Source organism: Heloderma suspectum, chromosome 4 (genome assembly GCF_057233095.1).
Source record: "Heloderma suspectum isolate Gila_16-S chromosome 4, 16-S_ref, whole genome shotgun sequence".
NCBI classification, from domain to species: Eukaryota; Metazoa; Chordata; class Lepidosauria; order Squamata; family Helodermatidae; genus Heloderma; species Heloderma suspectum.
This window is the reverse complement of record NC_139461.1, coordinates 59,291,519-59,306,676: the sequence shown is the minus strand read 5'-3', so window position 1 is coordinate 59,306,676 and position 15,158 is coordinate 59,291,519. Positions and strand designations below refer to the sequence as shown.

Here is a 15,158-nt window from a genome sequence, read left to right as displayed (position 1 = left end):
GTTGGTCCACTGGGGTTGCCAGCTACTGAGATTGTGAGGTGCAGCAGAGGTTTTTGCTGTTCTTGCTCTGTAGCGTTTTCTGACAACTGACAAATGCAAAGTCTGACAAATGCAGAGTCGTCCTGCTGGGTTTGGATGACACAACAAGCCACCATGGGTATCAACAACCCTAAAACAAGCCATGGGTTCTCAGGGTCACTTGTTTGTGGAAAATAAGCCACCCTGCAGAAACCAGACTGGGTTGGCACAACATGACAACCCACCGTGGTTCATCAGCCATGGTGGGCTTTCGTGTCATGACTCATGCGAAGCAGGTCAGTGTCTAATGACCTGGACTTGGATTTTGCAGCTTTCAGTTCCAATTCTAATTCTGGCATGGACTTGCTGTGTGTGGTCTTTGGCAAGTTGCACTTTTTCTGTTTCTCATCTGACAAATGAATAAAATACTGACCTACCTTGCAGGATTGTTAGAGAAAAACACAGTCAAGAGTATAAAAGTATTTTGGAAATTAAAAGGCCTAGATAAATGATAGTTCTAATACATGACATTCAGTCGCTTACATCTAGAATAAAGATATGTCCACACATACTCAAAAGTGTCTATTATAAATGAATTGCTCAAGGGCCCTTACTAGGACTATAATTTTTGATATCTAGTCTACCTTTCCCCACTTTAAGTGAGACCCCTTAATATTGATCTGGTAAAGGTGAGAGAGGTATGTAAATTACCTTTGCTGAATAAGTTTAATGTAGTGTAGTCAGCTTGACAGTAGGTAAACATGACATCACTAGAAATGACCTAAAATAACAATTAAGTGCTGCTTACCTTCAGAGGCCTCTGGGGAAACATCATGACAGCACCCAAAAAAGTATGTGTTCCATATTTGATTTTTGATCCATAGGCTTACTGTATCTTAGAACATAAAAATTACCTTACTGAATCGTACCAAGGACAATCTAGTCCAGCATTCTATTTATATCAGTAGCCAGATGGATGCCTCTGGGAATCTCACAAGCAGGGCAAATGAAGGTGATACCCATTCCCTGTTTTGCTAGCAGTTGGTATTAAAAGGTAAACTGCCTCTGTCAATTGAGGTTCTATTTTCTTCTCATGGTTAGTAGCGGTTGATGCACCTGCATACCATAATCTATATTAGATACATTAACTAGTATATTTTCCTTACCAATATGGGGCTGCAGCTAGCAAGGTAAATTAGCAATTCCATTTGAAGCTACTAGTCAAGGCTGCTCCCAGTTGTAGTTAGTAAACTGCAGTGCATTCACAAAAATGCAAAATAAAATTTTAGCTGAAGTGTTTGTGTTTAATTAGCTGAAAGCTATTGACCTTGATAGTCATGAAATCCAACTGCCGGTGAAAAGAGGGCTGCCATTGTATTGGGTAGATTCAGAGTACAGCCTTTAAGTGAGCTGCAATGATCTGTTATAGTTGGTTACCTTTGTTTTAAATATTTCCATGATGTCACAAAGGAATGACATGCCTAGGATGTGCTATTTATTATCACATTATAATGTACATTATGGGCTCAAAAGTCAGTTTTTTGCCCCCAAATGCATTGTCATGTGTCATCACCAGCATCATTTTCATAAACTATAACTTAGCTTGATGTCATAACATGTTTAAAATTAAATACATGGATAACAGTTTTGGAAGTTGTCTTTGGAAGTACTCTGCATCCTTCAACTTTATGGATTTTATAAGCACCTAATTCATTTTATTTATATTATTTATTACATTTCTATACTGCCCAATAGCCGAAGCTCTCTGGGCAGTTCACAAAAATTAAAACCACAAGTACAGCATAAAAAATATAAAATATAAAAGCTTAGAACTACAGTATGAAGTACAACCAGAATAAAACCTAGCAGCAATGCAGAGATTTAAAATACAGTAACAAATGTTAAGTAACAGCGCTAAAAGACTAGAATACTAAAATGCTAAAATTCCTGGGAAAAATGAAAAGGTCTTCACCTGGCGCCGGAAAGAGTACAACATAGGCACCAGGCAAATCTCCCTAGGGGAGGTTTCACAGCTGGGGTGCCACAGCAGAAAAGGCCCTCTTCCTGGTAGCTACCTGCCTCACTTCCTTTGGCAGGGGCTTCCAGAGAAGGACTGCTGAAGATGATCTCAGGGCCCGGGCAGGTACATATGGGAGGAGACGATCCTTCAGATAACCTGGCGCCAAGCTGTTTAGGGCTTTGAATGTTAATATCAGCACTTTGAATTGGGCCCAGACATGGACTGGCAGCCAGTGTAGCTGGAAAAGTACTGGCATAATATGGTCACATTGGCCAGTCCCAGTTAACAATCTTGTTTCCCTGTTTTGGGCCAGCTGAAGTTTCCGGACCATTTTCAAAGGCAGCTCCATGTATAATGCATTGCAGTAATCCAGACGAGAGGTTATCAGAGCATGGATAGCTGTAGCTAGGTTATCTCTGTCCAGATAAGATTAAGATGTAGTTGGTATATTAGCCTAAGCTGATAAAAGGTGCTCCGTGCCACCGAGTCCACCTGTGCCTTAAGTGATAGTTCTGGGTCCAGGAGCACCCCCAAAGTATGAATCTGATCCTTTAGGGGGAGTGCAACCCCCTCCAAAACAGATTAAATACCTCCTAGCTGGGCAGATGAATCACCCTGTAACACTACCTCCATCTTGTCTGGATTGAGTCTCAGTTTATTGGCCCTCATCCAGTCCTTTACCATGCCCAAGCACTGATTCAGAACAGCCACTGCCTTACTTGGATTTGATGAAAAAGAGAGGTAGAGCTGGGTGTCATCCGCATATTAATGACACCTCAACCCACACCTTTGGATAACCTCCCCCAGCGGTTTCATGTAGATGCTGGACAGCATAGGACATAAAATAGAGGCCTGTGGAACCTCATAGAATAGTTGCCAAGGCACAGAGCAATAATCCCCCAGCACCACCTTCTGGAATCGCCCATCCAAGCAGGAGCAGAACCATTGCAGCTCAGTGCTTCCAACTCTTAGCCCAGACAACCGATCCAGAAGGATACCATGGTCAGTAGTATTGAAGGCTGCTGAGAGGTCTAAGAGAATCAACAGGGTCACACTCCCCCATCCCTCTCCTGGCAAAGGTCATCCCACAGGGTGACCAAGGCAGTTTCCATTCCAAATCCAGGCCCGAAGACTGATTGAAATGTATCTAGATAATCCGTTTCATTCAAGTGTGCCTGGAATTGTCCTGCAACCACCCGTTCAAGCATCTTGCCCAGGAGGGGGATGTTAGCCACCAGCCTATAGTTATTAACATCCTCTGGGTCCAGGTTAGGCTTTTTCAGGAGTGGCCTAATAACTGCCTCTTTTAAAGAGGCCTGCACCACTCCCTCTCTTGAGGAGGAATTTATAACCCCCTGGACCCAGGCAAATGTCCCCTTCTTATTTGATGTAATGTGCCATGAAGGGCAAGAGTCAAGCACACAGGTGGTTGACCAGACTTGTCCAAGCACCTTTTCCACATCCTCAGGCCTCAATAACTGAAACTTATCCAATAAAACTGGACCAGATGGTGCTATGGACGCCTGCATGGAACTGCATATAGAACTGCATTAATTGTGGTGTCCAATTCATGACAAATCTGAGTGACTTTATCTTCAAAGTGCCATGCAGACTCGTCACAGCATGCTACTGAGGATTCCACAGTTTCTCTCTCTGGCCCGGAGTGCAGCAGGCCACAAACTACTTGGAAAAACTCTACTGGATGACAGTGAGAAGATGCAGTGGTGGTGGAAAAGAAATTTATCTTTGCCATCCGCACATCCACAGAGTAGGTTCGATAATGAACTCTAAGCTGTGTTCAGTCAGACTCAGCATGAGATTTCCTCCACCTGCATTCTAGCTGTCTCCCCTCTTGCTTTATTGCCCTCTGCTCTGGCATATACCAAGAAGCTGGCTGGGCTCTGCTGAAAGGGAGAGGGTGCTTGGGTGTGGTCATGTCGACCGCTCAAATCATCTCTGCATTTCACAGAGCGACCTGGGCTTCAACAGGAGAACTAGCCATACCAGCAGGAAAATCCCCCAGAGCCCTCTGGAATTCATCAGAATCTATTAGTCTCTGGGGGTGGACCATTTTAATGGGTCCCCCACCCTTGCAGAGGGAAAAGGCTGCCGAGAATCTAAACCTCAATAGGAAGTGATCCGACCATGGCAAGGGCATAGATGATAATTCCCCCATTTTCAGATCCCCATCCTCCTGCCCAGCCAAGAAAACCAGACCAAGCGTGTGTCCTTTTACATGTGTTGGTCCAATGACATGTTGAGACAGCCCCATGGTTGTCATGGTGGCCATGAAGTCTTGAGCTGCCCCAGATACAGCAGCCTTGGCATGGAAATTGAGATCCCCCAGAACCATCATCCTAGGCTCCTCAACACCAAGTCTGAGATGACCCCTGGCAGCTCAGGCATGGAGTCTGATCGGTAGCGGGGTGGGTGGTACACTGGCAGAATCTCTAATCTGTTCTGGCTACCCAACACAAGGCACAGACACTCAAGATCCACACTCGAATGAACAGGAAGCTTAGAGAGGGAGACTGTATTCTTATAGACCACAGCAACCCCCCCTCCCCAACCTTCAAGTTGGTGTTGGTGCTACACCGAGTACCCAGGAGGGCACAGCTAGGAGAGAGTAACCCCTCCCAGTTCCCCCACCCAGGTCTCGGTAATACATACCAGGTCAGCCCTTTCTTCCTCTGGAGACAATGTATCAACACCTTTCCATAACAGAAAAAAATTGTTTGAATTCCACTAGTTCTTTATACAAGTTTCAGTAATTTTTTACAATCGAAACCTATGGATGTTTACTTGGAAGAGAATCCCATTGAGTTTAGTGGAGCTTACCTCTAAGTAAGGGTTCATAGGTTCAGATTTAACCATCCATTTTGCATTGCTTTTATGTCTAGCTTCCATTTCTTCACAATTCAGGGTTTCTTTAATGACTTCCAGAAAACAAAGCTAGGCCTTTAACATAAACTGTGTTTTTAAAAATGGATTTTGGTATCTTATTTTAATACAAGAAGCTGTAGTAAACAAGTTCCATTCTGAAATTTACAATTGCTCTTGCTTTTCTTGTCTTTGCTAATTCAGTTCCAATTATCCAGGGACTCTAATTTAAAAGGCTTTTAATACTTCCATAACCTTTCTGTCTAATTGGCTGCCATTCCTACAGCTGGATTAAGGGGCAGTTAAATAGAATAAATAGAGCCTCATGTGGCGCAGAGTGGTAGGCGGCATTATTGCAACCGAAACTCTCACCATGACCTGAGTTCGATCCCAGCAGAAGCCAGGTCTTGGGTAGCCAGCTCAGGTCGACTCAGCCTTCCATCCTTCTGAGGTCAATAAAATGAGTACCCAGCTTGCTGGGGGAAAGGTAGTCACGACTGGGGAAGGCAATGGCAAACCACGCCGCTATAGTCTGCCATGAAAACGCCAGCATAAGTGGCGTCCCTCTAGGGGTCAGTAATGACCCGGTGGTTGCACAGGAGGAACCTTTCTTTTCCTTCTAAATAAAATAAAGATGGTGCTGGAATTGCTGGAAAGTATGTTTGTGATTTCCAGTATCTAGCTATTTTTATTTATTTATTTATTAAATTTATTAATTGCCCATCTGGCCGGTCACCCAGCCACTCTGGGCGATGTACAACAATAAAAACAGTGTATACAATAAAATTCAACATTAAAAACATCACATTTCTAAAATTACCTTAGCCCACCCCAAATGCCTGCCTGAACAACCATGTTTTTAATGCATGGCGGAAGCTCATTAAAGAGGGGGCATGGCGGAGTTCCCTAGGGAGGGAGTTCCACAGAGTGGGGGCCACCACAGAGAAGGCCCTCTCCCTCGTCCTCACCAGCCTAGCTGTCCTGGCTGATGGGACAGAGAGAAGGCCATCTGAGGCTGATCTTGTTGAGTGGCCTATCTGGTGTTGCTGGAGGCACTCCTTGAGATAGGCTGGGCCGGAACCGTATAGGGTTTTAAAGGTCAAAACCAACACCTTGAATTTGGCCCAGAAAACAACTGGTAGCCAGTGCAGCTCCTTCAGGACTGGAGTGATGTGATCTCGCCGGCAGCTGCCTTTAATCAGGCGAGCCACCGCGTTCTGTACCAGCTGCAGTTTCCGAACTGTCTTCAAGGGTAACCCCACATAGAGCGCATTACAGTAGTCTAAACGAGAGGAGACCAGGGCATGTACTACCGATGGGAGCAGATGGTCAGGAAGGTAGGGGTGCAGCTGCCGTATCAGATGGAGTTGATACAGCGCTGTCCGGCTCACAGCTGACACCTGAGCCTCCATGGACAGCTGGGAGTCTAAGATGACCCCCAAGCTGAGGATCTGGTCTTTCAAGGGTAGCCGTACCCCATTCAACACCAGGTCAACATCCCCCAACCTCCTCTTGTCTCCCACTAAAAGTACCATGCGCTATAATGCATGTCTGCTAGGCTATACCTTCATACTGCCAATAGCTGCTTGTATCTCAGAAAAACGAGTCATTGCCTTGCATAAGAACTGCCTAAGGGCTGGCTCATACATGTGTACACACCACATGCTTTATCATTACTTGATGACTTCAGCTGAATTTGTGCTGTTTTTGTTGTAAAGTATTGTGTTAGTAGTGATGTGAGGAGATAAATTCCTATATTTGTGGTGTTTGACTCATTCATACATGCAAATCATCACTGCAGTCAGCAAGTGATAGACATGCATGTGTGAACCAGTCTGAAGAGCTGGTTTAGATGTTGAACGCCCATGCCTTACCTAGGAACATATGAAAAAGTCTTATACTGAATCAAATGGTTGATCCATCCAACCCAATAACATTATCTACTCTTACTGTCAGCAGCTATCCATGATTTTAAGCAGCGGCTTTTCCCATCACCTGTGTACCTGATCTCTCTCTCTCTTTTTTTAAGCTTGAGATGCCAGTGTTTGAGTCTTGGACTTTCTGCATGCAAAGCATATGTTCTACTACTGAGTTATGTTCTGTCCCTGTTGAATATGTGCAAGTACTCTGTAGGAGAAAGGCTTGCGCATACATCATAGTGAACATGCATGTTCTGATGTGCTTCCAGGGTTTCTGACTGATGAGTCTTCACTGTGAAATAGGTCCATGTGATGACTGTATGCAGCTTAAGAAATCGATACTGAGGTGTATATCTTAAAAATAATATTACAAGTGTATGCAAGGCTACTACTTCCATCATCCATCTAGGGTTGCTAGTCCCAGGCTGCTTTTCCTTTAGAAATTCCTTTCAAGGGATAAACCAGTTAGGTTGTCCAGTTTAGATCAGAATGTATTCCTTTCCTTCCTTCCCTTTTCTGATGTTGCGTGAAGCTAGATAGGATGAGGGAGGGGAGGCATGCACTGTCAGTTCAATCTTGGAAAAGGGGGAAGCAAACTCCTTCACTGATTATATGGAAAAATAAAATTTGAATAAGCCTTTAGTATCCAGTCGCTCATATTTGTGCATCAATAGTTTGCATAGATCATACCTAAAAAATGAATTTCATTTTGTAGACTATGGCTTAAGCTTGCCGCTTGGGGAAGAATATGAACATAAAAAACATAAGCTGAAGGAGGAGCTTCGACAAGACTACAGACGTTACCTTTCTCAGGTAAAAGCCTTTATCTGATTAATTTTCCAGTGCCAGCTTGCAAAGTAAAAGTATATTTGAACTGCCATTCATCAAGAATTGATATTAATGTCTAGAACTTGTTACTGCAGCGAATGCGGCACATTATAGGGCCAGTATGACAAGAAACCCTTGGAATGGGCTTTTGGAAGAGGGTTTTAAGGGGGAGGAGGAGCATAAATAGAGGGAGAGGCTGTCTTTTGGACAAAGGGAATGACATACTGCTGGCATGAGGGAATGGATTAGAATAAAGAACAACACAGTCATGGGGAAAATTACAGCCAAGGCTATATCATGAACTATAGTTATTCGCATCCTGGACTTAGTTGTTATACATGGAAATACAGAGCACCTAGCATCTTTCAATCAAATGAAAAGATGCAGAAAGAGACCACATATGTCATACACAGAGTGAGAAAAGTATAAAGGTGCAAGATTGAGCTCCATAGAGAGTGGAGGGTAAAGAAAAATTGCTGGAAAAGCAACTGGAGATGTGTGGATCAGGAGAGGACAAAATGTCTTGGAAGCTGAGGCTGTTGGAAGGACAGGTTTGTTGTTAAATGTGGTAGGTCAAGGAGAATAGGACACTATTTCTGGTCAGAAACCTTTAAAATAACAATTTTGGTGTACTGAAATATACAAAACTTAATATGGAGTAGATCACAAGAAGAACTAGAGGTTGAAAAGTGAAGGCATCAGGTATAGACTGTATATCTGAAGTTTATAGGTGAAGGCTATGGGGCAGTGGCAAGGAAGGACAAAATGTCTAGAAAACAGTGGTTTCAAGTTATTATGTTAATATGCTTCTAAAAACATTTATCTTTCCAAAAGCTTTTAACAGTACTTTTCTACCAAAATTCTGTCTTTCTGTGTGCTAAATAGGATGATGTAGTAGTGATGATAATAATGTACACATGTAAATAATTTTCAGTGATGATAGTTCCTTCCAGTTTTATGCAGATTTGGGGTATTCCATATTCTGTTTTCAATAGGCATCTAAAATGCAGCAGAGTAAATGAATGGATTTCAGCTCCAGTTTTTAATGTACATACCTAGAATCTATAGTTTTCAGAATCCAAAACTGTCTTTATGAAATAGTTTTAAATATGCACATGTCACTTTGTGGGGAGGGAGAAGACTTAACATCAAGTAGTTTTTGACAGAATGTTCTTTATGAGTAGTATATTTTCCTAACTTTTAGGGTATCTCACAGGCAAAAAAGAAGGTAGGGTGCTGCATCATGCTACTCTTCAAATTAGTATAACACTTTGCTTGGTTCAATGTGGTAATGAAAAGGTTTGGGGGAAATCTGTCTTTGTGCTTTGCTGTATTTTGTGGTTGTCTTGCTACTTTTCAACTTGCTCATCACTAGATAAGCTATGCATTTTTTTTCCATTAATGTCATCTTACCACTCTGATTGTCTTCTCCTTTGTAATTGATTTCACAGCTGAATTGATATTCTGCATTAGCTTTAATAAGGTGAATGTTTGCTACAACGCGTGCTGATGTTGATGCCATCAGTTTGGGTTGATTTAAATGATTATTTTCACAATGCTGTCAATAAATTATACCTTATTAATATGCCCTGGGTTGGGTTTTTTAAATGTATCTATTTTCAGTAACCTGGAAACAGTTTAATTGGCCATGCCCACTTATTTTATGTTGGCATGTAGATTATGTAAATAAGAGTGCAATCCTTTTTACGCTTTCAAGCATATAAATCTAATTGAACACAATAGGACATTTCTGAGAAAACATGCATAGGATTGTGTTGCATGATACTCAACATGATGGTGTCCCTTTTTGTTAAATTGATTTCTGTTTTTAAAATAATTGGAGCATAAATGGTGTGGCAGAAATACAGCATTTTCTCTTTGGGACTTCAAATTATAGAATTCTTTAAATGAATCAGCATGTTTTCTATTGCTAATCACTAATACATGTTTTGCAATAAAGTACCTGTTTGGCTTTTTAAATATTCACTTTAGGTTAAAATGAGTTGTGGAATAATAAAATACTGGTTGACAGTGAGCACAAATCTTAGGTCAGCACATTACTACTCAAGTCACTTCTGGCAGTTTCATGATGGTGTACTGACCCATAGGTTACTGCTCTCACAATAAGCTGTATTCTGCTGAAAAAAAAGTTGTGTGAATTAGCTCTGTGACATAAATTATTTGAGAAGAGATATAAATAACTAGCTGAAACATCTAAACATGTATTTCTTAAATCCAGAGGCATTATCTAGTTCAGAACATGTTTAGTCATTGATTTTACTTTGTGTAGAAAAAATATCTTACATCTGGTGAAGTTGATCCATATACTCAGGGACTGTCTCTTCCTATTGGTGACAGGAGGTCTGCTAAGGTAGGTGCACAAAAACCCAGTAAATATTGCATGATATTTTGCTATGTAATATGTAGAACTTCCAGGACTGTGAAAACTGAAGCTTCCATGTGATGTACCTTAACCAGAACATACAGTCCTGTATTTAGTCACTAGATAGGTAGGCATGTGCAGTTAGGGAAGTATGAAGGATAGCTGTCATATCCTATCCATTCTCTGTGTGTGTGTGTTCATATCTAATGGGTTTTTGTACAACTACTCAAAGCAATTGTTATGTTATCTTGATTCCAGTCTAGAAGTGAAGTCTCCCCACTCCTCAGCTCAGCGTGCATGGTTTGGTACTTTGTTTTATATACAAATCATCTCTTTTCTAAATGACATCCTATATTTGTTTTTTTCTGAGTTGTCTATGATCTCCATATTTGATCCACACAGTTTTGCTATCTCATACATCTTGGCATACCTCTTTTTTTCCTTTCTTAAAATTATTTATAGACCATCTTTCATCATAAAAGATAACAAGACAGTTTACAAAATAAGATCAATAATATAAAATCTCAATAAAACATAGCAGATATCCGAATTCCAATAATTCAGTAGGCCGGTACTAAAAATCGGTGTCGGAGAATGCTCACATGAATACTAACCAGGGGGACACCTGCACTGTAGGTGCCCGGCTGATCTCTAAGGTGAGGTAATTCCACAAATATACTGGTCATCACCATCCTTGGCCTTTCTATACTTAAGAGAACTGGTGAGACTTTGCCAAATACTGGGTGCTCCTCATAATGGAAGAACTCCTGTGAGAATTGCGTTGTATATCTCAATCTCGTTTTCACATGGAGGTCTTAGGGGGCCTTTAATCAAAGGTGAGCGCACACAGTGAACCTACGTGCTATGCTCTTACAAAAATGTGGAATAGCTACTACTCAAATGAGGAAATTAGCTGAAACACTCAAAGTTTAAAAATATCAACATTGTTTTTATTGCTTTTGTTCTCAACACACACAAATGCACATTAATTGCAGAAGGGGAAAATGGCTTGGTTAGCATACGCATCCCCTAGCACATGGGCCAATATATTAGTTCTAATAGACCTAACTTGAAAAGCTAGGGGAGAGTAGCATTTACCAAATAAGGATTGGGAAGTGGTGCTATGGAAGTAGCAGAGCACAGGATTAGAAGGCAATATACGACCAAGAAACTCAATTGCTGGTGAAAATGATGAGTCACAGTGATGGAAATGGATAGATTTAGGAGGAAAGGAGATGAAATGGAGTATGAGCAGCTATATAATTACTTGACTTGACAGAAAGGGGAACTCAAAGGACTTCACTGCCTGATTGTTTGTCAAAAATCAGAAAACTATTGTGGGCACAGACTATCCTCAGGTTTCTCAACTTAGTTCCAAATTATCAAAGTAGAAGCAATAGTCTCAAGGCACTTATGGTAATATTAAGTAACAAATTATCAAGAAACAACGAAAAGAATGGCTTTGATAATTAGGTAGTTGTAGCGATGATGGGGAAACTGAATGGAGGCTAAGCCTCTCTTAGGGATCCTGGACTCAGCATAATTTTAGTTAAAACAGATTTAGATGGAGAACCTTGCCAATGGGGCTTCTCCTTAGATTTTCCAATTAAAGTCAGAAATATAGAGTTCAGCTTGAGATTTTTTTGTTAGCTGCTTCATAGGGATGTAGGAGAAATCTGCAAAGGATTCAAATGAGATCAGATTTCTGTGAATCCGACCTTCCGATTCTGCAGCGGACTGGCTTTTCCCAATTCTGAGGACTTGTGGACTATTTTTTTACTCGGGGGGGGGGGATTTGCACAAGTGTGCACTTGCACTAGTGTGCATTTGCAAGCAAATGAAATTCTTATACAAAAAAATCATTCCATGAATGAGCAGACGACGGAACGAAAAACGCCTTACAATCAGCGAAACACGAGAGAATGGATTTAACAAAATCTGTACGTCCCTTCTATTTCCCAGTGCTCTATGTTTCCTGTGGGACCAATTCCACCTTTTGGACTCAGAACCAAAGTCACACATAGGTCACAATCCCCTACCAGGCACTGTGCAAAGGGTGTATAGAGTTGGCAGGCTGTTCTTCGTTATGTGTGGAACCCAGCTTTGGACTCAGTGTAGTGCTCTGCCATGGGGCAAAGCTTTCTGTTTGGGTATACAGGCCCAATGGATCTGTCTGGGATAAATGGAGCAGGGGACTCTGGCCCAAAAATAGGCACCTGAGTGGAGGTGAGAATCATGCTAGAAAAGAATCACAAGGAATAATATTAACAATAAATCAGACTGCAGGCTTATTTTCAGAGCTGAGGCCCACAAACATGAGGAATGCCCAAGCAGAAAGAATGAACATTGACTACTGGAACTCCAAGGTAGTTATAAGGTTTGCAATAAAGGGAACAAAGAGCTTGATGACTCAGAGGTTGGACCCAGGTTGGGTTAAAACAAAGGGAACATTAGTTTGGTTCTGTCCATTGAAGTTTGGTTCTGTCCAGAGAAATTCCTTGCCTCTTGATAAATTTTTCATCTACCTTACTATACTGAGTAGCATAGCCCAATCTTCAAAACAAAAGGGTGTCTTTAAGGGTTCTCAAGTAATTCTTGGCTTAGCTGACCTGCTTTGGAGGTTGAGGCACTTCAGGATTGGGCCATTATTCCCACCAGGGCTTTTGATTGGTAATTTCAAAGGTACCCTCATAGCTTAGTTGGCTGGGTGGTGGCATGGTGATCAGGCAGGCATTTGCATGTTTTCCCCAAACGTAGGGAACAACCTTCTTTAATTGAGGAGGAAGCATTACATTCTATGGTTTCTTTGGCCCAGTTTTCATGTAATGAGAAGTCACCATGGGTGAATTTCCCGGCAGGGCTTCTTGTCGCAGCAGTGGCCACCATTTTGTATATTCAGGGCATAGCGGGGGTGCACCATAGCTTCTTGTTATGTGCGAACCTGGCAAGGATGGGTTGCTGGGGTGGTTGACAAGCCACGCACAACCCTAAAACAGCCCAAGGGTTCTGGGTGGCTTGTTAGCCACCCCAACAACCCACCCTTCCTGGATTCACATGTAACAAGAAGCCACTGCGTTGGGTGCTTGGATTGGCAATCTGGCACCTACGGGCGCTGCAACCCACCATAGCTAATAAGCTGCAGTGGGCTGCGGTGATTGTGCGAACCAGGTCTATGCCTCTGTGGCCGTTCCAGAAACTTAAAATTGTTCCAGACAGCTCTGAGGCTATGCCTTTCAAAACAAAATAGATTCTTGAGCCAAGGTGTCAGGGTAATGCCAGTTAAGTATGTAGTGTGCAGTACATGTGCCAGAAAGTCAGCATGTCTGGAGCTCCTCTGTAATACTCCTGATAGTGCTCCATATTAATCCATTAATTTACATCATCCAGATTTTAGTCAAGCAAAGATGATAGTAGAGATTTTATGACAACGACGATGATGTTGTTGTAATTCTAACATAGCTTCTTTTCTTTTCTTAACAAACTGAGAGGACAAGTCTCTTCCACAATGGGTTTATAATCTAGAAAATGTTTGTACAAGATACGTAGTAGCCCTAAAGAGCTAGTGTGCTTCTGTGGATAGTGTAAAGCTAGGACAGCCATCCCCAGCCTGGTGCCCGCAAGATGTTTTGTACCTTAACACTCATCACCCACAGCCAGCATGGCCAATGGTCAGGAATTCTGGGAGTTGTCATCCAAAACATATGGAGGGCACCATGTTGCGGAAGGCTGAGCTAGGAGTTAGATCTGGGTTCAAATCCCTTCTGAGCCATATTCTTAAAACTATTCTAGATGTTACTTTCCCATCTCCTGGCTACATCATCTAACAGAACTCGCCATATTACTCGCCACAGCGTAGTAAGTTGCCTTGTTCCTGCCAGCAGCTGCCAGTTACATGGAAATGATCAAATAGTAACTTTTGAGGGACAATGTTGCTCAGTCTACTTCACCGTACTGATTTCATGTTTTTACTTTTGCTAAACAAAGTAAATACTATTTGCTTAAATTATCACTCTCAAATATAGATGCCAAATCATGTCTTCCTAGTACTGTTTGTCTCAGGTGCATTTTTGACGTCGTACTGGTCTCTTGGGGTTTTAGGTTCTGAAGAAAAATCTAAAGTTTTGTTTTGCTTAAACTTAAGTCTCAAAGTTTCCATGGGTATCTTCTATCATTGAAAATACTAATATGCCATATATGTAAAAAGGTAACACTAATGAAAATATAAAGCTCCTTTGCAGTTTTGATTGTCTAAGTTAGAGTTTTGTATGTATGTATAATAATAAAAGAGGATGTGGTCTGTCTGTAGCATAGCACCAACACCATGAAACCCAGACACCTGAAACATGCCATGTATACTAAGGGGACCATAGGGGTATGCACCTTGGGGTTATTTTGTTTTTTTAATGCATCCATTGTAATTAATATAAATGTGTCCATGTGGTTGAAGCCTGCAGTAACATCTTTATCCCATAGGGGCAGACTTCCCTAACCAACACATAGCTTTGCAGTCCATATAGCTTGAAGCCAGGGGAGATTAGTAGGCTGAGGGACAGAATTACCATATATGCCTGCCCACTACCCCTGTCGGGAATGGACAGACCCCTCCCTCAGGAGGCTATGGGGTACACCATTGCAAGGGCGGTTCTCAGAGGTGCTAGTCAGCAGGGGTTCACTCAGACAGGGCAGGCACAATGTGTCCAACTCTGACAGCTGCGTAAGTTTGCTTGAAGGCTTAGCTGAATCAGACTAAAGGCTATTTAAACCCATGCAAAGCCAGGTCCATTCACTAGTTATTAATAAAACTTTGTAAATGGTTTAAGAATCATCATTTTATTATAATATGTGTGTGTTTTATAAAAACTTTTGTAGATCCAATACACTTTCCAATATCTGTTCTAGGACAGATTAAGACTTGAAAGAAACAAAGAGTACAATCAGTATCTCAGGGAAAAGGAAGAATGGAATGAAAAGTTGAGAAAAGTAGGGAAGAAACACACAGAGGTAAACCATGTATTTTGTTCAATTATATTAGAAGCAATGGGATAATATTTATGGTTAAACTATAAAAGGTATATTGGATGGTGATCCTCAACTCTTTGTCTGTTTAAAT

The 15,158-nt window shown here is 41.7% G+C and overlaps 1 protein-coding gene across 5 annotated transcripts in view; it reads left to right on the top strand.

Annotated features, from left to right (window-relative positions):
- CSPP1 (centrosome and spindle pole associated protein 1) overlaps positions 1–15,158 on the top strand; it is a 97,048-nt gene that overhangs the window by 17,850 nt on the left and 64,040 nt on the right. For 2 of the 5 annotated variants that reach the window (XM_084849364.1, XM_084849359.1), the window contains exons 4-6: positions 7,553–7,650; positions 9,956–10,036; positions 14,948–15,049. In XM_084849364.1, the coding sequence (XP_084705490.1) occupies positions 7,553–7,650; positions 9,956–10,036; positions 14,948–15,049 (281 nt within the window). Of the gene's footprint in view, positions 1–7,552; positions 7,651–8,869; positions 8,894–9,955; positions 10,037–14,947; positions 15,050–15,158 lie in introns of all 5 variants that reach the window. The other 3 variants (XM_084849361.1, XM_084849360.1, XM_084849362.1) reach the window with 2 other exon arrangements.